Raw genomic sequence first — 21,326 nt, 5'->3', positions numbered from 1 at the left:
AATTACTTACATTTTTAGCTGTTATTTCGGTGTGTTAAACCAGTTAACTCCAAATAATCCTTGCATGTGTTATACTGGCCAGTGTGATATGTTTAGATAAATAGTAGTGCACAGATCTCAACTTTTTGTACTGTGTGAACTCACATTTGCTTTGTAAGTCACAGTTGGCTATGTGCAGCTAATGACTGTGCTATACAGTACTTCAAACACTGAGTGCAAATACACCAGATGTTCCTGCTCCTGACCTCTCCTCATAGGAATCTCTTCAGAACTGTTCATAGTCAAATATATGCTACTTGGAGGTATCTATGGTAGAAGGAGTCATACAGTTTATTTCCTTTCAAAGTGTCCTTTGGCACAATAATGCTGCATCCTGGAACTATTCAGACAGTCTCATAATGTGTGCTTCTCATGGATGCAAAACTTTAAAGTAATTTCATGGTTCTTTCTGCACCAGTGCCTAACACAGAAAAGATGGATTTTGCTATTGTGAAAAGTATTTCTCACAGTAGCTGCTAAAGAAAAAAACGATGCTAAAGTGGGTCCCGTGTTGTTTTTTCCTCACTGTCGATTGAGAAAATCCACTCAGGTGTGTTTATCTGCAGCACCCACACAGTTTTCAGCAATTCAGGATCTTGAGGAAAGCTTTACGGAACTCATTGTTGAAGGTGGTGTAGATGACAGGGTTGAGAGCACTGTTGACATATCCCAGCCATGTGGTAGCACTGTACAACTCCGGGGAGATGTGGCAAGCTTTGCAATGAGTATTCAGTATGTGTGTCAAAAAGAATGGCAGCCAGCAGACTATGAAAGTCCCTAGAATGAGAAAGAAAATGAGATATCACTTTGGCTCAGAAGTGCTTAACTCTGGACACAAAACATGCTCAATCTGCCCACTTGAGAGCCAATTCATAGTTCTTTCCATTATTTTCAGGGCATCCTCACACATAACTAAAAAAACATATTTGAGAGTCTCTTGGCCATTTAGCCACGTGGAAATAATGATAAAGGAGGAAAGAAAGTAGAAGAGAAATATTTTAAAGCAAAATGTAGATTTACATTGAAACTGTAGACAACAAGCTTTTTAAGTGTAATTTTTTAAAAGCATTCTTATTCAGTGTGGTTCCTCCAACCAAATTTGTAGCCTGCTGCAGCTGCTTTTGTTAAAACACAAAACAAAACCTCAAACCTGTTATATATGTCTGCCGTATAATATTTAGTTGGGTCCTCGTTCTTGCACAGTCCGTTCTTAAAAAGGAGCAGAAATGCCTCTACTTACCAAGAACAATAGCTAGCATTTGTGTGGCTTTCCTCTCTCTGAGCTGTATTATCCGATGCTGCTGAGATGGTAGCTTCAAAGAGGTTGCTGTTTTGCCATTGTTAAGTTTGCGTACTTCTAAACTTTGTTCCTTGACTTTTGTCCTCACCTTTAGACCAACAACCTCTCTATCCCCTGTACTGGAGATGGAAACTTCATGGCAGAAGCTGCAATATTGCTGCAGTTCTGTGGGTGTCAGGGGCTTCTTTTCAGCAGGCAGCCTTTGGCCTGAACTCTTTAGCTGCAAACAACACAAGAGTGCACTGGGAAGCTTCTTGTGCAAAGCTTTCCTTTCTGTATGTTGCTGAAAAACAAGAGGCCAACAAGAATCAGGAACCACTTAGAAAGATGGGGAGCTGCCTTAGACCAAGCCAGAACACTGGTCATTTTAGCATAATATTGTTGACACTGACTATAAACATCTCTCGCGTTTCAGGCAGAAATTTCCCCCAGCCTTATCTGGGACTGATCCTGAGACCTTTGGTATGCAAAACTTGTACGGTTCCACTGACCTGTTATAAATCTCTCTCTCTCTCTCTCTCTCTCTCTCTCTCTCTCTCTCTCTCTCTCTCTCTCTCACACACACACACACACACACACACACACACACACACACACACACACCCCAAAGTGTAATCTGAAGATCACAGGGCGGTTTACAATATAAAAACACAAAAATAGATAGTATAACAAACAAAACCTTATTTATTTCTTGCTTTTTCCTCAAAAGAGCTCAAAGCAGCAGACTTGGCTTACCCCTTCACAATTTTATCTTCATAACAACCTGGTGAGGTTACATACAAGAAATTGTGACTGGCCCAAGTTTGTCCAGTGAGCTTCATGGCTGAGTGGGATTTTAAATCTGAATTTCCTCAGTTCTAGTTCGACACTCTACACCCTCTATTATCGCACTGTTTGGCTGCTAGTTAGTATAAAACTGATATTTAACTTAACTCATAGAGTGTTGCAGATTGTACATGTAATTTCTTCCTCAGGGTAGGGGCAGTATATCTGATATTTAAAATACCGGTGCTTTAAATAATGTGTGTTTCCACTGAAATTAGCAGTTAGAAACTTTATTCATAACAAAAACTAACCACTAAAGTGGATCCATCATCTCTTGTAGCTTTTATTGCCCAAGGTTGCAATTGCTGCAGCAGTCCTGATGACATTCTGTGTTCCCAACAGAGATTTTTGTTACCTTATTAATGCCATTTAGGTCTATGAACCTGAAACTAGTAAATAAAATACTTGTTCCCAAAAGTAAGGAATAAAATTAGCAGTTCAAAGGCAAGTAATTTATTTCACTAGTGCTTGTTACCACATAAGTGAATCGTTCCAGTAGGGCTGGAAATAGCTGATATGAACACTGATAGATCTATCTATTGCCTACACTTTCAGCCGCCCTTCTGCTAATGCTATGCTCAAATTGGCTTTGCATATTCAAAACCCTGCAAAGTTTTTTTCTGACCAGAGATGCCCATGTCTTATTGCCCATTGAGCAGGGTGGGGTGGGGAAAAGCAACTATTCCAACTGAGGGGTGAGTCTGACTAAAATAAATAGCCAGAGAGGAAGAAATTAAGAAACTCTTTCCATTCTTAGAACACAAAAAGGGTGATTCTGGGTCTGACTAAAGTTTTACTAGTGTCCTGCCAGAGGCCTATGGAAAGACCACAAGTAGGACATGAGGTTAGGCAGAGGGAATGCATTGCAGAAGGCCAAAAGCAGCCCATGTGGTACCTCCAGGTGGGAGCTGTAGTCTTAACAACAGCTGCAAGGAAACAACAGCTGCAGTAGTCTATGGGAGCTGAGCAGACTACTATGAGGAAGAGGCACAGGAGGTGTAGAAATGAGGCCTACATAGGACTGTTGCAAGTCGATAGGGCTGTTTCTATTTCATCCCTTCTGGGCTCCAGGAGAACCCTACAGGCGTACTATATAGAAGATGACAGTTAAGGCCCTTTCTAAATAAAGCCTTTTTATTTGTGGCTCATACCTGTTGTTTGTAGCAGGTTTTACCACTGTGGCTGCTTTGTCTGGTGAGGATTCGCTTCCTTTGTCTCTGCCTCAGCACCATGTAAATCCGGATGTAGAGCAGCAGGGTCACCAAAAACGGAAGATAAAATGACACCACAGAGGAGTAGATAACAAAGTTGGGATTGGATATGGAACAAATATTTGGATCACCTGAGTGAAAAGGCACATAGAAAAGAGAAGGTAGAGTAACTTTCATGCTACATATTTTTTTTGTGTGTGCAAAATAAAGGTATGGTTCTTAGAACAAATACAATGTTTCTGTTTCTACAAACTAGTAAGATCTAAAAAAATGTAGTTTGGAGGCTGAAAATTTTTCCAGTAGCCATTTTAATATCTTCCACAGTTGACAGAAGTAAGATGGCTTTTCCACCTTGTTCTTGGAAAAAGGGGGAAGCTGAGTTCTTAAAGCCATAAGCCGTATGAGGCCCCATGTTTGTGTACAAAGCCTGTGCTTCAAGGTATTGTTACTGCATTTACCTGTGGTGTTGAAGCCAAAGAGAAGAGGGCAGGAAACGGCAAATGCCAACAACCAGACCATTGCTATCATAATGGACACTCTTCGGCAAGAGCTGGGCCCTGTGCTGTACTGATAATGAACAGGCATAACCACTGCAGTGTATCTGCAAAGGGAACCAACTCCAAAGCAAGGGTGATGAAGACGGAGGAGTTGTTGTACAAGAAATGTATAGGGAAGGGAAGGGAAGGGAATTCAGAAACAGAGGAAGAGAAGACAAAGTTGCATTCAGAGGGGAAGAAAGTAAAAGAAGGGAAGGGAAAACAGAATAAATACAATGATGCAAAATGAAAGATGAGAAAAGTGAAATACAATTCAGTTGTAATAGCCAGAGATGAAAAAAGGCAAGCAATGTGGAAAAGAGATTGAAAAAAAGAGTCAGGTAAGTCAGTATCTGTTAATGGTAAGAAGAGGCAGTGAATCAAAGACATAGACAATCATGACAAGAGGAGATTTCTACTAGCTTTCTGCACGTGTGTGTGTGTGTGTGTGCGCGCGCGCATCAGAGGATGTGGCCATGTGTAATGAAGCCCTGAGTTTTTTGTTAATGAAAAGCAGCCGCTGGAGGCCATGATTTTGAGTGAAGGTACAATGCCTAGAAAAGGAATTATTAATCTTTTCCCATTTGCCTGCTCAAAATCACAATCATTTGTTTTCTTCCTTTGTGTGGTTTCAGCATGGGCAGCACTGGGGGGGGGGGGGCAAGTTCACCCCATCAAAGAAGCTCATTCCTCACACTGCTGAACTCCTGTCATTAACATATACTGTTATTTTTCTGTCAGAGATCTTAACATATGGAATGCAGTTGCCCCCCGCCCCCGAAATATACTTTGCTCCTTCTGTGCCCCCCCCTTTTTCTGGTGCCATCACTGGGTTTCAAATGCATGACTGGGTGGAATAAAAATGGCCGGTGCAGAAATCTTTTGTTTCCCTCCCCACTCCATTTAAGTGAGTGTAAAAAAAGGTTGAGGCTCCATTATATGTGTTTTCATGTAACACATGTATAGGCCTAATTCACACATCATGTTAAGCCAAGTTATGTGTTAACAGGACTGCATGAAATTGTTAGTTCCCAGAGATGAGCTTGCACCCACTTTGCTATCTGCCCCCTGTCTTTTTAGCACAGCATGACATGACAGCTAAGCCAAGGTTTTTAGGGTGTTGTCCAAGGCGGGGATTGTGGTTAATGTCTCTTCTCCTTAACCGTAATATGTAACCATAGGACCAACCATAGGTACAGATTGTGTTTAAGGCATAGCTGTCAACTTTTCCCTTTTCTTGTGAGGAATCCTATTTGGAATAAGGGAATTTCCCTTAAAAAAATGGGAAAGTTGACAGCTGTGGTTTAAGGAGGAGGGAACTCTGGGATTCATTCAGCACGTTTGGACGGTTCTGATATGCCATGGCTTACCATGATGTACAAACCAGGCCATAGTTTGCTATCACATCTGTTTAACTTTATGGTTACTCAAATGATTCCCCGAGTTTACTTTGCTAACAAAGACAGATTGGAAATCTAATGTCTGACACATACATAACAACTATCATATGTGGCACAATTCTCGGACGTATTACGTGGCACGCACATATGTGGCATAATGGTTTTTCTACATAAATCCCTAACATAACATTCAACCCACTTCCCTGTCTTAACCCACCTGAAAATCTCCCATTTCTACCACAGGTTACTGTTGTGCTCTTTTGTTCTTACCTGTCAATGCTGATAGCACAGAGATTTAAAATGCTGGCTGTGCACATCATCACGTCCATAGTAACAAATATGTCACAGCAAACACGGCTGAAATTCCAGACTCCTCCCATCACCTAAATATCAACCACAAAATGTCACTATTGCATTGCACTGAATACTAATACACTGCAGTTGCTCCTTCCCATTAGAATTGTGGAATTGTTTTATATGGACTTGTTCATAAAGGAAAGTTGTGTGGCTCCTAGGATTCAACCCATATATCCTCTTGCAGTTAGCCCTGCCTTTGAGAATTAAATGCTGCTCTAGACACAAATCTAGAAAGTGGGGAATGGATGTGGGGATATGTTAACTATGTTCACCGGGATATATATATATATATATATTTAATTCCATCACAAAATAACTGAAGCATCAAACCCTACAAATAATCATTCAAGTTCATCCTTGCAGGTCCAGGGAAATCAACACATTAGTGGAAATGACACTAAATATGCCATTAGGAACACTAAATATGCTCCCTCCCTTACTTACTAGTAGGAGCAGGAAACATATTTTCATTGAGGTAGCAGTGCACTGAGAGGGAAATTTAGCTGATTCAGCAGCTGTGTTCACTCAATTATTCATGGTCTATTTACCCAGTCTACGTTACTGTAATACATTGCATGTGGACCTGCATCTCAAAAATGATCAAAAACTGTAACTGGTGCAAAATGCAGCAGCCAGATTATTACATGGGGCCAACTACAAGAGAGCATGTAATGCTAATCCAAAAACAAAACAAAACAAAACAAACTTCTCAGGTTGTCAGTTTGTTTTGGGGCACAATTCAAAGTTCTGGTATTGGTCTTTTAAATTACCATGACCTGGGTATCTAAAAGACCATCTTTTCCCTCATGAACCTGCCCACCAATTAAGATCTGTTCCGGAGGCTTTTGTTGTTGTCCCCCACCTCCTGGGCTCTGAAAGGATACTGAAAAGGTCTCTTCAGCAGTGGCACACAAACAGTGGAATTCGGTCCCTGGATATATTTGGAACCAGAGAACTTATTAGGCCAGTATTATTAGGCTGCCTGAGAATTAATTAGCCATGGAGGCTTTTCCTCATTGGAACTTTATCCCCCATGGAAATGTGAGGCCAGGCCTTCTTTTCTGTGGTTGCATCCTGGCTTTGAAATTCCCTGCTCCATGATATTTGGCTGGCTCCTATGTTGGTAACCTTTAGTTAAAAGTATGGCTGCTCAAGCAAGCATTATGAATTGTTTTCATGTGTACTTTTATGGTTAATTTTGTATTGGCTATTTTGCTGAATTTTTGTTATCCACCTTGAGATCTTGAAAAAGTGGGATATCAATAGGTTTTTAAAAAATAGAATAAAAAGTCTGGTGCCTTCTTCACCAACTTTTAGACAATGGATAAAGGCCATTCTGTTCTCTGAGGCTAAATGACTTTTTATGATATCTGTCTCCTTTTAATTGCCTAATCTGCTATTATTTTTAATTGAGTTGTTTGTCTTTTCGTTTTTATTGTGGTTCCTCATCTGCTGTTTTATTGTTTTGTTGTAAGCCAGAAAATAGCTTATCTCCTGAGTTTACACCAATAAAACTTAGGAGTCCAACGTTGTTTATTGCAAAGCAATAGGTTACAGTCGGATCGCTCTGCAAAACTGCAACCCCGCCCGGTGGTCCAGGCAGTGATATTTATAAAATTTCAAACAAAGCATTTCAATTGTCACCAATTATATACATCATTACCTCATTTCATGTTTAATACACATGCGCAATAAGCACTGGCAATTTCTGCTGATTAAGTTCTGATTCCCACTGTGTTCTGTTACATTTTGGAACTTGTGCTATGTGTAGCCATTTGCACCATGTAGCAGCTTATGTTCTAGCTTTGAGCTGTATCTTTGTGATTCACATATTAGCTGTGTTTCTGCTCCAATGGCGGGGGGGGGGGGCAACTTGCAAAATCATCAGTTTCATAAAGTAACAGGCTACCATAACTTCTCTATTAGAAGCACACTCAAGGATTTACAGGGGCACACATTATCACATTTATTTGGGCCACTGCCACAGTTTCTTAGTATTTTATATGTTTTATTGCATTTTACTTTGTTTTATTGTTAGCCGTCCTGCGGCATGACAGGGTAAACATACATCAAAATACAAGCAAACCCATATTGAATATATGAAATTATCAATGCTGTATGAAACCTCTAAACCACAGTTGTTCCCTGGTCTGCTGTGGGCTGTGTGAGGGAGCAAGGGAAAATACCTCTTCCTGTTCTTGCCAGCCATGTACTGCATAATAATTATAAATTTACTTCATGTGTTTCTGCATAAGTTCCAAAGGGTTTTATTTAGCTTCCACATTCCCCTTCTACAGCAAGCCAGGCCTAGTCAAGCAGCCATAATAGATTCTGGTAGGCCTCAAGTCAAATACTTGTTTTGCACCAAATGTGTTATCATAAAACCATAGTCTACTTAGAGATCACTTCCTTGCATTCTCCTTATGCTATGTATATAACTATGCACTCTATCAAGGTGGGCTCTGTAAATTCTTCCCACTCTCTCAGAGGCTTTGTAGATATTTGGTATTGCTAACTTCATAAACTTGTGATTTCTTGGGTTGCTGATTTCCTTCCTTTCTTCCAAACCTTTTGCTAGGGGGTGTCTCACAGCAGAGAAACTTCACAAAGGAAGACCATTCTTAATTTCCCATTAACCCACCATGAAATATGGATGGTCCCTTTCTCAGATGCTTTTATTTCAATCCACTTTTTTCCCATTAATTGCTGTGTCTTACTGACATTTTTGCTGCTCATTTTAAAATGGTGTAATGGTAGACTCACATAAATGATTTTATGTGAAATAAGGCTATTTATGTGAGGACACCTGTCCTGAAAGGCAGGATATAAATCTTTTGAATAAGGCTGGCAGGGTGCTGGCCTTCTCTTGCCTCTTAAATACGCTATCTGCTCTGTGAAGTTGGAAGCTGTGAGAGAGGATACCACTGAAAAGGCTTCTCTAGATCATGGTGATATTTACCTCAGTATTGTGCATGAGAAGCCATTCAGCATGTAGCACTCAGACCGAAAGAGTGTTCCTGAGCTGAGAAAATACCTAATTAAAGGCAATTTAAACTACAAAATGCTAGTAAAAACCATGGGAGTTGTGCTTGCTTTAAGATCTGTGGAAGTGCCAAAATGAGAGATCACTCTGCCTGTTACTGATTTTTCAATAGTAATAAAAACACTAAATGCTAATGAGTGGCTGAAACAGGCAGCATCTGTTCAGCTGCCCTTCATAATTCTATAGCCCTAGGTTTGATTTACTCATCATTATTCATTATTGTTCTGTTTCATGCACGCTTTCCAACAGAGAGGCACAAGGCTGTTATTAGGCAGAGAGATTTGTTTCAGATGCACATAAAAGGGCGGAAATTTCCTGTTTTGATATATACAACAAAAGTCCAGACTCTTTTTTTTTTTTTTGCATCCAAACAGCATTTGATAGGTAAATACTACAATTTAGTCTCTTGTGTGCACACCTCTACTTCTAGGTCACTAAATGAATAACATTCAGTCGAATAATAAATGAAACAAGTTAAAATGAAGAAAAAATTCCATCAAAAGCAATTAAAACCAAACTTAAAACCCCCCCAATTTCTAATAAAACATTTTGAATCTACTGCATAAATTGGTCTTTTGGAACACTTATTCAAAAGCACTACATTAGAATCTGTCATGCAGGAACTGTATATTAAATTCAGCCAATTTGTGTGCAAGGTAGGATTATCATAAAAGCTTAAATGTAAATAATCTAATTTTAATTTTTGCAAATAATCTAATTTTATTGCCACAAAAAGATACACACCTTCAAAATGCACAGCTAATGCATAAATCTATTTAGGCTGCAATCTTACACCCATTAACCTGGGAGTAAGCTCCACTAAGTATCCACAGTAGTATCCAGAGGAGGAATGACCACTGGGACAACCATAGAGTGAAGAAACACCATGGTGCAACTGGGTGCCTTCATCTGTCCCAGCTGCAAGAAAGGATGTCTCTCCCATATTGGTCTCTACAGCCACAGCAATTGCTATAACTCTCTAACGGTTTGATTCCCCCCCTCCCACCCAAAAAGGCACATTCCTCCATTGTCTCCTGAGACAGATGGATGCCTACCAACCGGCTCCACTGAACTCAATGAGACTTACTTCGAGTAGACATTTATAGGATTTTGCTGTCTATTGCTTGTAACATAAAGCGACATAGGTAGAACTAGTGTGTTGAACAGAAATATAGGTGTTCCTGAGAATTAGTCACCTGTCATCTGAAACATCTCTTTTCCCTGAATGGCCTAAGAACACAAGAAGAGCCCTGCTAGATCAGATCAGAGGCCCATTGATCCCACCATCCTGCCAAGCAAATGCCTACAGCAGACCTTCAAGCGGGACCTAAGCTTGATAGCATTCTGCCTACTTGCATTTCCAGCTAATTGGTAGATAGAGGCATCTTTGTCTGAGGGTAGCATGTTCAGATTACAGTGGATGCATATAAAACCAGTGAAGTATAGTGGTTAGGGTGAGACTAAAGGTGAGGGACCCAAGTTTAAATCCCTTTCAGCCATGAAGTTTGTTGAATAGCTATACGCCAGTCACTGTCTCTCTTCACAGAGTTGTGGTGAAAAGAAGAGGGTAGAGCCATTATGAGTTCCTTGAAGGAAGTGTGTGATAAAGTGCAATGAATAAACAAATGAAGAATGCAAGCATAAAGGAGGAACCCACCAGATTTTAAAAGAATGGGCAGAAATCCAGTCTTATTTACATCAATGCAGGTTTCAGCAATTCCACTGAAGCCAATACAATTACTGACAGCTGAAAATCAGATTAGAGACCTAATTTATTTTTTCATTATCTCAGCTATTTTTGCCTTCATTATATATAATTATTTTAATGGAATTTACTTCCATGAAAGTGTGTTTAGGATTGTATCCCAAGGCATTCAGCTATATCTTCCTAAAACAGATACTTTTAATGGACTGAGCATTCTACCTAAATTTCTTCAGAAAGCAATTAAGTCAATGCATCATTGAAAAGAGAAATGCTTGATCTGTTACTGAGTGAAGAGTGATATTGCCAGATGATAGAAGCTCCAAACCATTGTGCAGCAGTAGTAAGTGGAAATCCACTAATTTGTTTGCCTCCATTTGTTTTCAGCTCTGCATTGTCAGAGATGTATTGCCTAGAGATATGGTAGGCACCTATGGAAATGGTGTTGTGCTGGTTGGTTGAAAACTATTTGCAGGGACATTCCTGAGCACTGATTTTTAGTACTATGGTTTCACCCAGTTGGCCCTATATGACCAACATATCCTGGGATATGTTGGTCATATAGATATTTCCTCAGGCTGCATAAGAAACCAACCTCATTAGGTGTACTAAGGATAAAATCTGTGGGAAAGGCAAATGTTGGTGAAGAATCCAAAGTAGATTGCTGCCTGGCATCCATAGTATTGAAAGCAAAGAAGGCCTGTGATTAGGTCTTAGTAGCTCAACAAAGTAACATATTTTTTTTTAAAAAAACCAGTTAGCTTAATTCAAATGTATGTCAGCCCTTTTCATTTTTAGCCTATACCACATTTAGGAAAATGCATACCAGTATCTGGATTTGAATCATTCACAGCAGAACTACCAAATACATAGAATTAGCTGGGAGGCTTGAACACTTAATTGATAGGAAGATTGGCTTAATCAATTTTCTTTTAGCTTTTAAACATGAGATTTGTTATATATGCCATATTTGAAAGAGTGGCATTTATTCCATGAGATAAATTACAGAAAGGTTATTCTTACAGCCATAATAGGTTTTTATTTTATTTTTTAAGTGACGAATCCCACAGTGACATTATTATCTCATCTGGGAGAACTGGCAGACCATTTGACACCTTGACTGCCCCCAGAAGTGTTCTACAGATTGCTATATGAAATGCTTAATTTTTGTAGGTGCAGCCAAGCATGGTTGTCATCCGAGATCCTTAACCGTTACTCACCCCTGTTTAAAATGGACTAATTAGGATTATTCTTAAAACAAATCAGATTTATTACATGAGTTATTGCAGGTGCGGATAACATGGCAAAACTGCATGGTTCACTTTTTGGTTCACTGTTTTAACTATTGTCTTACGACCCTGAGTTCTCTGGACAAATACTCTCAATCTCCATCCGTTGTCAGCCACAGACATTAATGCATGGGTACTATTCTCTTGGATTCTAGGGCAGAATGTGCTACTTAATGGGCTGGAATATTCATGGTCTGGAGAAAAGCTATTGGCAATTAGCTGAAGACATTTTCATCAAGGGCATGTGGACAAGTGATGTCAAATACACCCTTCAAGAAGGAACATCAGTATTCCAGCTGGGTATTCTTGCCTTTGCTATCCAAAGCATAATTCTGTCACCCCAGTCCCTTAAATGCAAGCAGTGTGTGGAGGCATATATTTGTAAGAGAAACTGCTTTTCCAAGTGCAGAAAAGTCTGCACTGTGGGAGGGCAACAGCTCTGTAGTACATGTGGAATATGTGTGTTTTTATTTATTTATTTGTGTCACCTTAGCTTCTAAAATTAATTAAAAACCCATCTTAAAATCAGCTAGCAAGCAGCAGCAGCAGCAGCAGCAGCAACAACAAAATATCTGAATTATCTTATTGCACAGAATGTCTGTGAGCACTGAGACTGCAGTGAAGGCGGTGCTTCTGTTCAGATTGTGCCTATATTAGTATTTGCTGTCCCCTTCTTGGATCATATAAGTCCAGATCTGTGGACAGGATAGGACTTTTGGGATCTATTTAAAGAAAGTTTCATTAATAAACAGTTAAATGTTTGTAAACTTAACTCTGTTAAAAATATATGTTTCTGCACCAACAATGCATAGTCATGAAAATGCACATGGATATTTGTACTTAGCAGCACAAATCTAACAATTGATAAAGGTAAAGGGACCCCTGACCGTTAAGTCCAGTCGCAGACGACTCTGGGGTTGCAGTGCTCATCTCGCTTTACTGGCCGAGGGAGCCGGCGTTTGTCCGCAGGCAGCTTCCAGGTCATGTGGCCAGCATGACTAAGCCACTTCTGGCAAAACAGAGCAGCACACGGAAACACCGTTCACCTTCCTGCCGGAGCGGTACCTATTTATCTACTTGCACTTTGACGTGCTTTCGAACTGCTAGGTTGGCAGGAACAATGGATACTCCTCTATTATTCACTTTTTCTGCAAGACCTGGGTGACATTTTTCTTTTATGATTAAATTATAAAAGTAGAAGAAGCAGAGAACACTCGGCGTCCATCACATGTGTGCAACGAAGAGGTTCCTCATGCTGATTCTGTAAAAATATGTAAGGTATTTGGGTTGAAACAGTGACTTATTCATAATCCAATGTCCACCTTTTCTGGTAATTTACCAGTTTAATGTATCATCAAGTTAGGTCCCAGAGCCCTCTTTGTTAGATCAGTTTGGACCCATGTGATAACCTGCAGAATTATACAATAATTGCACAATTTAAGGGTGGAGGAAGAAACAATATAGACCATAGCTCTGGGTGTTTACTGTTTTGTATAGTTCTAAAAGGATGACAAAATTTGAGAGTATATTAATCATGCACAAATACTAAAAAAGAAAGAAAAAAGAATGCCATAGGACTGGCAGCCTAAAGGATACTGACCTCTAGGTATACTACCCATGGCATCACCAAAGTGGCCACAAGCAGGTCTGCTACTGCCAGGCTCACCACAAGGTAGTTGGTGGTAGTTTGCAGGCTACGTTCCCTCAACACGGCCAGGCAGACTAGGACATTCCCAAAAACGATGGCCAAGATCAAGATGCAGTAACAGAGTGCATAGTAGCCATGAGACTGTGGTGATCCAGGTTCTGTGGAGTTATCTTGCCAGTATGGGACTGATACCGTAGAATTGGGATTGCTAGTGATTCTGCTGAAGGGTGTCATCATGGGATGGAAGATCTGAAAAAGAAAGATGCCGGATGAACATTGGTGTGGTGCACAAAGAACAGAGAATCTGTTTATATTTTCATATCACTGGCCAAATTATGCCACTTACTATGAGTGAAACCCTATAACAGTCATTCATTTGTAAGAGTGCTCAGTGCCAATGAAATACAATTGGGGGGGATTATAGTTGTTTAATAGTGCCAGGAAAAGCATTGGGGTGCTTTAAATGAAAGTTGTGGTCCAGTACTGGCTAGGTTCCAAAGTATTCCTACTCTTCCTTTCTCTAACACCCACCCAATACAAAGGAAATAGAAAAAGGGTGGCCACATTCAACACAAACATTCCTGTGCAGATTGTATTTTCAGTGTGTCTTACCACCCCAGATGTACTTTTCACATACCAGCCACAAAGAAGCACAATCACCATCATACCCAAGTGATCATATGAGAAATGAGGGAAGGTGAAAGCACACAGTGAAAGAACAATTTTTGCTCCTTTCTTTGGTACAAACTCTGAGGCCTGGAGCAAACAGTTACTGGCAATGTTATAACTGGCTATGGGATATTTACTTAGAGAGTCCAGCAGGTTGCTCAGTGCCAACTGGAGATCAGTGCCCTGGGCAACTGTACTATATTTCATACAACTACCTTTCAATACCATGCAGTGGTATAATGTGAGGAACCTGATCTTCCTGAAAGAACCATGTGGAATTCACATTGAAAAATTAATCTGTGGGCATTGATATGGGTGATGTTATCACCTTTGCTTTAGCAAAAACTGTCCACAGATTCCTCATTAGCTGTTCATTCTCAACAATGATTTGCTGAGAAACCAGTTTCCTTTACTGGGCTGGATCCCGTAAAGTCAATCTTAGTTCTGGACTGAACTACAATTAAAATCGAATACTTGCTGCTTTTTCTTGAGGGAATTTAAATTTAAAGTTCTGACAAAAATCTACTTGATTATTAGCATTCCTACACAGTGCTGAGTAGTTCCAAGTAGAGAAAGAGGCACAGTTCCTGCACCATTGAACTCGCCTGATACAAAGTAGTACTGTATACAGCAGGAGGCCCACTGCAGGGTGTTCAAAGTCTCTCATTCCCAATCAACTTCTGATGGTTCTCTGAAACCCATTATGCTCCATTTAGCTTTGATATGACTTTTCCAGAGGTACTGATGGCTATTTTTAGTGACTCAGTTTCAAGGCAATTCCACAAAATAGCTGCCCCTCTGGAACTTTGCATCAGAATTCCATAGAACTTTTATGATGAGCATCAGATGAAATTGGGTCATTACATTGGGTCTCTTGTTATATTAGGCTATATAACACTAGTCCAGGGACCTTTCTGCACTGCGCAGCATGCAACCTGCAGATTTGGCCGTTCTTGTTACTTTTTCTGGTCATCCAGAAGGTTATCTGGTCTTTATTGCACCAGTGATGATATCAGTGATGTACATGAAAGCCTTGGGGCATGTCTAGCATGACAATGTGGGACATGAGTTGGATCCATACAGAGCGCAATACAGAATACATGTATCTCAGTAGAACCCATAGCCATTGCTAAATCCTATCTTTCTGAGTGTATGTAATTCAGCTGCAACTCCATTAGATTACTGCAATGCATTATAGGTGGGTCTGCCTTTGAAGACAGTTTGGTAACTGCAGCTGGTGCAGAATTCGGTGTCCAGATTGTAGATGGGAAGTAGAAGGTCAGATCATGTAATACCAATCCTGGCCTGACTGCATTGGCTGCTGAGTCGTTTCTGGGCTCAAGTCAAATTCCTGATTTTGACCTGTAAAGCCTTAGTTGCCTTAGGACACAAGTATCTTATGGACTGCCTCTCTCTGCACAAACCTCCCTGGCCCCAGAGTCCATCCTCTGATGCCTGCCTTTTGTGTTTTCCCTTCAAGGGAGGTGCAGAGGGTAGCAACACAGGAATTGGCCTTTGTAGTGGTGACTCCCTGACTGTGGAGTGCTCTCACTGGCACCATCATTATCACCTTTTAGGCACCAGGCAAAGATGTTACTGTCAACCCACTATCAAGCAGATACTTTTCTGATACAGCAAGTTGAGCCTCTGCTTTTACTGTATGAGTAAGACTACTGTGGCAATGCTTTGTTGTTGTTTAGTTGTTTAGTTGTTTAGTCGTGTCCAACTCTTCGTGGCCCCATGGACCAGAGCACGCCAGGCACTCCTGTCTTCCACTATTTGGCCTTTTTCTGGGCATTTTCAAGATACAAGCCAATGAATCCCTTTCTCACAATTTTTCCCTCCAGGGCATGAATGAGACACATGGACTTCAGAGTGAAAGAAGCTTAACCTGCTTGTGCCTGTTCTGGAGATAATTAGAGGTAATTTGATATACTTCCTGTTGGCAACATAGAATATAATTGAACTGGAATCCTTTCTCCCAGTTGGTGAGGCTCGTTTGACAACAATAAGAAATCAAACCTTTAGAGTCATAGGCCTGGTTCTGTGGAACACCCTTCCAACAGAAATTCAGTGGGCACCTTCTGTGCCAACTTTTAAATGCCTGCTGAAAACTATTCTATACTGCCAGGGTTATGCAGGCAGTTAAGAGTACATCCTCCATAATGTTCTACTGATGTTTGCTTTTAATTTCTTTTTGTTTTTAACTTGCTTTTAACTTTTTGTGATTTTATTGTTTGGTTTTATGTTTTTATACTGCTGTAACCTGCTGTGATATATTTTTATAATTCAGTGGTATATAAATATTTATAAATAAATAAATAAATAAAAATTACAGATTATTTTTATATGATATCCCCTGGGCAGAAGGATTAAGGACAGGGTGTTGATATATTCTAGGCTAGGGATTGCCAATATGGACACTGAAGAAGAGCTTGAATAATGCATCCCTCAAAGCCAAACCTTTTGCTTGATCAAGCTTAAGAAAGGCAGGACTTTTCTTTGGGGAGGTGAAAGAGATAAAGCAACTCAGCATGATGGTAGCAATGCTTGTGGTTTGGGGAAAATCCTTCCTTAGAGAGAGAAAAATGTGGGCTGATATGTGCAGGTTTATAGAGTGTTATTTCAGGGATCACTTCTAAAAAATATTTAATATTCTTTAATCACGAATGCTGGATTGGAGATGCTTCAAACACATTCAGAAAAAAATAACTGCTTCCTTCACTGCATACGGGACTTGGGTGGTGCTGTGGTCTAAACCACTGAGCCAAGGGCTTGCCAATTGGAAGGTCAGTGGTTTGAATCCCTGTGATGGAGCAAGCTCCCATTGCTCGGTCCCAGCTCCTGCCAACCTAGCAGTTCGAAAGCACGTCAAGTGCAAGTAGATAAATAGGTACTGCTCCATTGGGAAGGTAAACGGTATTTCCGTGCATTGCTCTGGTTCACCAGAAGCGGCTTAGTCATGCTGGCCACATAACCCAGAAGCTGTATGCTGGCTCCCTTGGCCAATAAAGCGAGATGAGTGCCGCAACCCCAGAGTAATTCGTGACTGTACTTAATTGTCAGGAGTCCTTTACCTTTAACTGCATACAATATTGTAAGAAGTTTGGAGTTAGGCTAAATGTTGGGGTCCCCTCTGAGCCTGTGCTTTTATGATGGGATTTTTGCAGATAAGCAGATCACTGAAATAGTCAAATCACTTCCTTAGGTAAGTAACCTGGCCGGTCTGTTCAGTATCTGCTTTGTAATAAAAATTGGGCAATGGGTTGTCACAGAAATCAATTAGCTAAAGGTGGCATGCCCTTCCTCGTCAATCTCTGGCTGGAGGTGGTGTCATTAGTGTGTGTGTATGTGTGAAAGAGAATTAAAAGAAACGAGCTGGAAAGACACAGGGGCCTAATTTGCACTCTAAGAGAATCCAAAGCTATGACTTCAGTGCTCTACTCAATACTTAATGGGGGAACAAGATCTGCTGGAGTGTTGATGCTGTAAGCCCTGCATCACATGCTGCACTTGCATATATGTGTAGATAAACTGTATGTCATAGAAACACCGTAAGTCTCAAATGCCCTTAATTCCAAGGAAACCCAATTTATACACTGGGACCCCTGAAACATTTCAGCACTCAGAGATTGGGGGTTGCATCTTAAGTCATCTGAGTTTGCTGCTAACGTTTTCTTCCTTGCTGCAATCTTATTATAGGCTGCATTTTTGTATATCTCCTGATCTGTTATAATGGCTTTGGTTTGAAGGACATAGCACAGTACAAGAGACTGGACTGTATAACTTTTCATATTGCCTTTCCTTCCACATTTCTAAGATTTGATTCACATACATGCTTACATATCTATTGAAATCTCATCACTTGGTGTACACAGCTGAATGTATTAATGGTCTCCACTGACCATGTTTTGTTAAGCATATTATGAAAACTATGTTTAGTGTTGGTTATTTTCAGACACGGAAGTCAACACCTGGCATTGCAATAATCAATTTTCCTTTCACTGTGCTTAAATATGCATGTGTAGCCTGATCTTTGACTGAAATGGCTTGTCAAAATAGTAGTCTGAAACAACACATAAAACTTATTCTGGTGTCTGCTTACAGTGCAAACCTCAAATGAAATTCCTAATTATTCACACTATGTAAGATTCTGCTGTGAGCTCTGTTCATTGAAACAACCATGTGCCCGATGCACTTTATAGCAACTAGCCTTGGCATCAAAAGTAATTACTGAGTGACAATGGCTGTAATCATATTCCCAGTTATCAGGTATAATTCCCATTTGCTGGTTCCAAAAACAATCAATAGAACCCAAATGGATTCCAAATGTGTTTTTATTGGATAACTGTGCCAAAATGAGAGCAAGCTTCAGAACTAAAAACTTAGTGGTACAACTTAAAAGCTTACTAACCTTCATCATTATAATCACAATCATTTGGGATCATACCTGTATCTGTATTTTTCTGAAACTCCCCTATTTTCTTTTCCACCCTCCTTTCCCTTAATAGGTCATTCTCAATCTACTTCACCTATTCTCCTTTATAGCTCCATTTTTATGACTTTCATCCTTTCACTTCCTTTCAATTACAGAGGTTTGTGCATCTGTTTCAAGGGCAAAACAATTTCCTCAAAGGTCAGTGTTTTAGGTCATGTGATATTATATATACAGCTTGAAAAATGTGTGTGGTCACATATACATGTGTACATGCATGTATGTACATGTCTGTGCACATGTACAAATGCATCCTTAAGTCTGTGTTTGCTCATTGTAATAATTCTGAATTTCAACATTCTGGTATGCTAGATAATCAAATCCCTCAAACTATTTTAATTACAGTGCCAACCTTAAAACATTAGCACCATTCTTTCAATATGACTTACTTTGTTGGGGCAGGGCTTTCTTCTTAGAAAACTCACTTTTAATATATACAGGACTTTCAAACCGACAGCCTTTCTAACTGCTGCATTGAAGTGAAGGGACACAAGACAAAATTATCCCAGGATTGCCAAGAGCTACTTTGCCAGTTATAGCAAGTGAAAAACATCAACCTCCTTTCCACACACCTTTTTAAAAAGTCTTATAGAGGGAGGAGGGCATTTAAAATGAACAATCTTTACTAGATTATGAAAGAGAAAACGTTAAAAAGAACAAGCTCTCACTATCCTGTCCTCCAGGTGATAATGCACAGAATACAACCCCCCCCCTTGAACCATAGGTAGTTTATAGCCTTGACAGGTTTATTCTTCTTCTTATGCATATGGGATTTCTTTCAGGCTGTTAAGTGTTTTAAAAGATTTGCAAAGGTTAAAAGCAGGAAATCTTACAAGACAAAATTAAAATGCAAAAGTGGAAAACAATTACTTACCGTCGTCCGTCTGATTCAGCTCTGGAAGGATATAGAGAACATGTTAGATTCATGTGGCTCTGCAGCCATATGCCCCAGGGGACTCAAACTTTGCCCTTCCCGAGACATCGCAACTATGTAAGAAAACAAGAAAAAAATCTTCCATATTTGCCTCAGAGATGTAGGACAGTGATCTAACAAGTCTTTATATCACTTAGGACCTGATTTATATCCATACGTTTTCCCATATGGCTTTCTGAAGATCTCAAAGACCAGCTGCTTGGTGTCTCTGTCCTTGGTGCTGATAGAATAAGCTGCTGCTCCCTACCTCCTCTCCCCCCCCCTTCATATTCCAGTTCTACAGCATCACCTCTCTGCCTTTCCTCTAACTTTATCAGCCTCTCTTACATACTGCTTTCTTTCCCTGCCAGTCTGTGCCTCTCAGATATCTTGAAAGCTTAAGCTGAATGTCTGTCGCCTTTGTCTTATTCGTGCTATCCATGTGTTGGCAATTTCAAAATCCATTAGGTAGAATGTCATGCAGAATACAAATTCAAAACATTAAGTGTTCTTGGAGGTGGGGAGAATAGTTAAATTGAGGAGTCGTCTACTAACTGAACATTAGGTTTAGTTTTTACAGACTGCTTGGGACCACAGGCTAAAATCATACTAAGGTAGGCTCAGGTGTGAATCCAATGAAGATTCTGAACTCTTATGGATTCTGAATCAGTTCTTCATGCTAACCAAGCATGATTCAGATTATTTTCCATGGTATTTTAAAGGGAGATGGCCTCACTGAGAAAAACGCTATTTGTAAAATCTTAACAACTATTGAGGCCAGAGATTTAATATTAATGATGCTGTGTGGTAGAGCATGTAGTTTGTATGTGAAAGGTTCCAGGTTCAATCCCCACCATCTCCAGGTACGGCTAGGAAATATTCCTGCCTAAAATGCTGGATAACTATTCACAGACAATATGAGCCAGATGGACTCATAGTCTATATCAGTATAAGGTAGCATGCTATGGAGCACATAATAATAATAATAATAATAATAATAATAATAATAATAATAAGCCTAACCTGTGAATGCAAGATAATTTTTTTCTTATCTGAATGTCAGGCTATAATTTCATATGGCTATGTTATTCATTCATTCATTGTACATTCAAAATATAACTTTAGGATGATTTGATTGAAGAATTTGCTTTTAAATTTCAGAACAGTTTATGAAAGAGCAAAGACCTCCTGAAAAATTTCTTTCCATGATTAAATTGCATGTGATACTTCACCCTACATGTAGCCTCATACCAGCACACTATGACTTTTATGGATATGTGTGTGTGTGTGTTTCTCTCACAACCATCAAGCTCTAACCCAAGGTGCTGATGACATAATATCCAATCCCCATGTAATGTGATGGGGGGGATTGTTTTGCTCAGGGGATTTCAGACCCATCATACTGTTCGCTTTTCATTTTAAAATATGAATCTATGTGCACCCTTACATGAGACACAGAGGATGCACAGCCACCAGAGTCTCATAAAAATAAAGTGGGTGGGGGAAGAAAGGATTGATTAGATGGAGCACTATGGGAGGGAAGTTTTCCACTGCTCTGTGCCACTTTAAAAATTAAAAGCAAAATTTAGATGGTTTTTTTCTTTTTAATTTAAATTTAGAAGTTCTCAAAACAGCAAGGGCATGGAACTCATCATTAATGGTGTTACACATAAAACTTTGTAAGTGCCTGGAACATCTGTGGACAATTATAATTGTATTGGTGTATTATCCAAGAAAGGCATTACATTTTCCTGGTACAAAATATGCATCCAATACTCAGAAAGTCATTGTAGCAGAAGCACGTATGGAGTGAGTGTAACAAATGAATAGCCAATGTACATTTATTATGATAAAATGGATTGGGCAGAAAGCTCTTACGTGCAATTAAGAATCAGTTAG

The 21,326-nt window shown here is 39.8% G+C and overlaps 1 protein-coding gene across 2 annotated transcripts; it reads right to left on the bottom strand.

Moving 5' to 3' along the window:
• Nucleotides 1-204: 204 nt before the first annotated feature.
• Nucleotides 205-18,942, bottom strand: DRD3 (dopamine receptor D3). Of its 2 annotated transcripts, XM_033146543.1 has the most exons (7): nucleotides 18,904-18,942; nucleotides 13,303-13,599; nucleotides 5,582-5,694; nucleotides 3,834-3,976; nucleotides 3,316-3,506; nucleotides 1,280-1,622; nucleotides 205-816 (listed from the first exon to the last, which is right to left on the bottom strand). In XM_033146543.1, exons 2-7 carry the CDS (start codon nucleotides 13,585-13,587, stop codon nucleotides 620-622), a joined length of 1,272 nt encoding a protein of 423 aa, XP_033002434.1. In that variant the 5' UTR covers nucleotides 13,588-13,599; nucleotides 18,904-18,942; the 3' UTR covers nucleotides 205-619. The 2 variants fall into 2 exon arrangements, with proteins under 2 accessions (XP_033002434.1, XP_033002435.1); XM_033146544.1 differs by lacking the exon at nucleotides 18,904-18,942 and having other exon boundaries at nucleotides 1,280-1,619; nucleotides 13,303-13,645.
• Between the last annotated feature and the right edge of the window lie 2,384 nt (nucleotides 18,943-21,326).

Source organism: Lacerta agilis, chromosome 4 (genome assembly GCF_009819535.1).
Source record: "Lacerta agilis isolate rLacAgi1 chromosome 4, rLacAgi1.pri, whole genome shotgun sequence".
Taxonomy (NCBI): Eukaryota; Metazoa; Chordata; class Lepidosauria; order Squamata; family Lacertidae; genus Lacerta; species Lacerta agilis.
The sequence above is the reverse complement of the archived record's forward strand: the minus strand, read 5'-3'. Positions and strand labels throughout refer to the sequence as shown.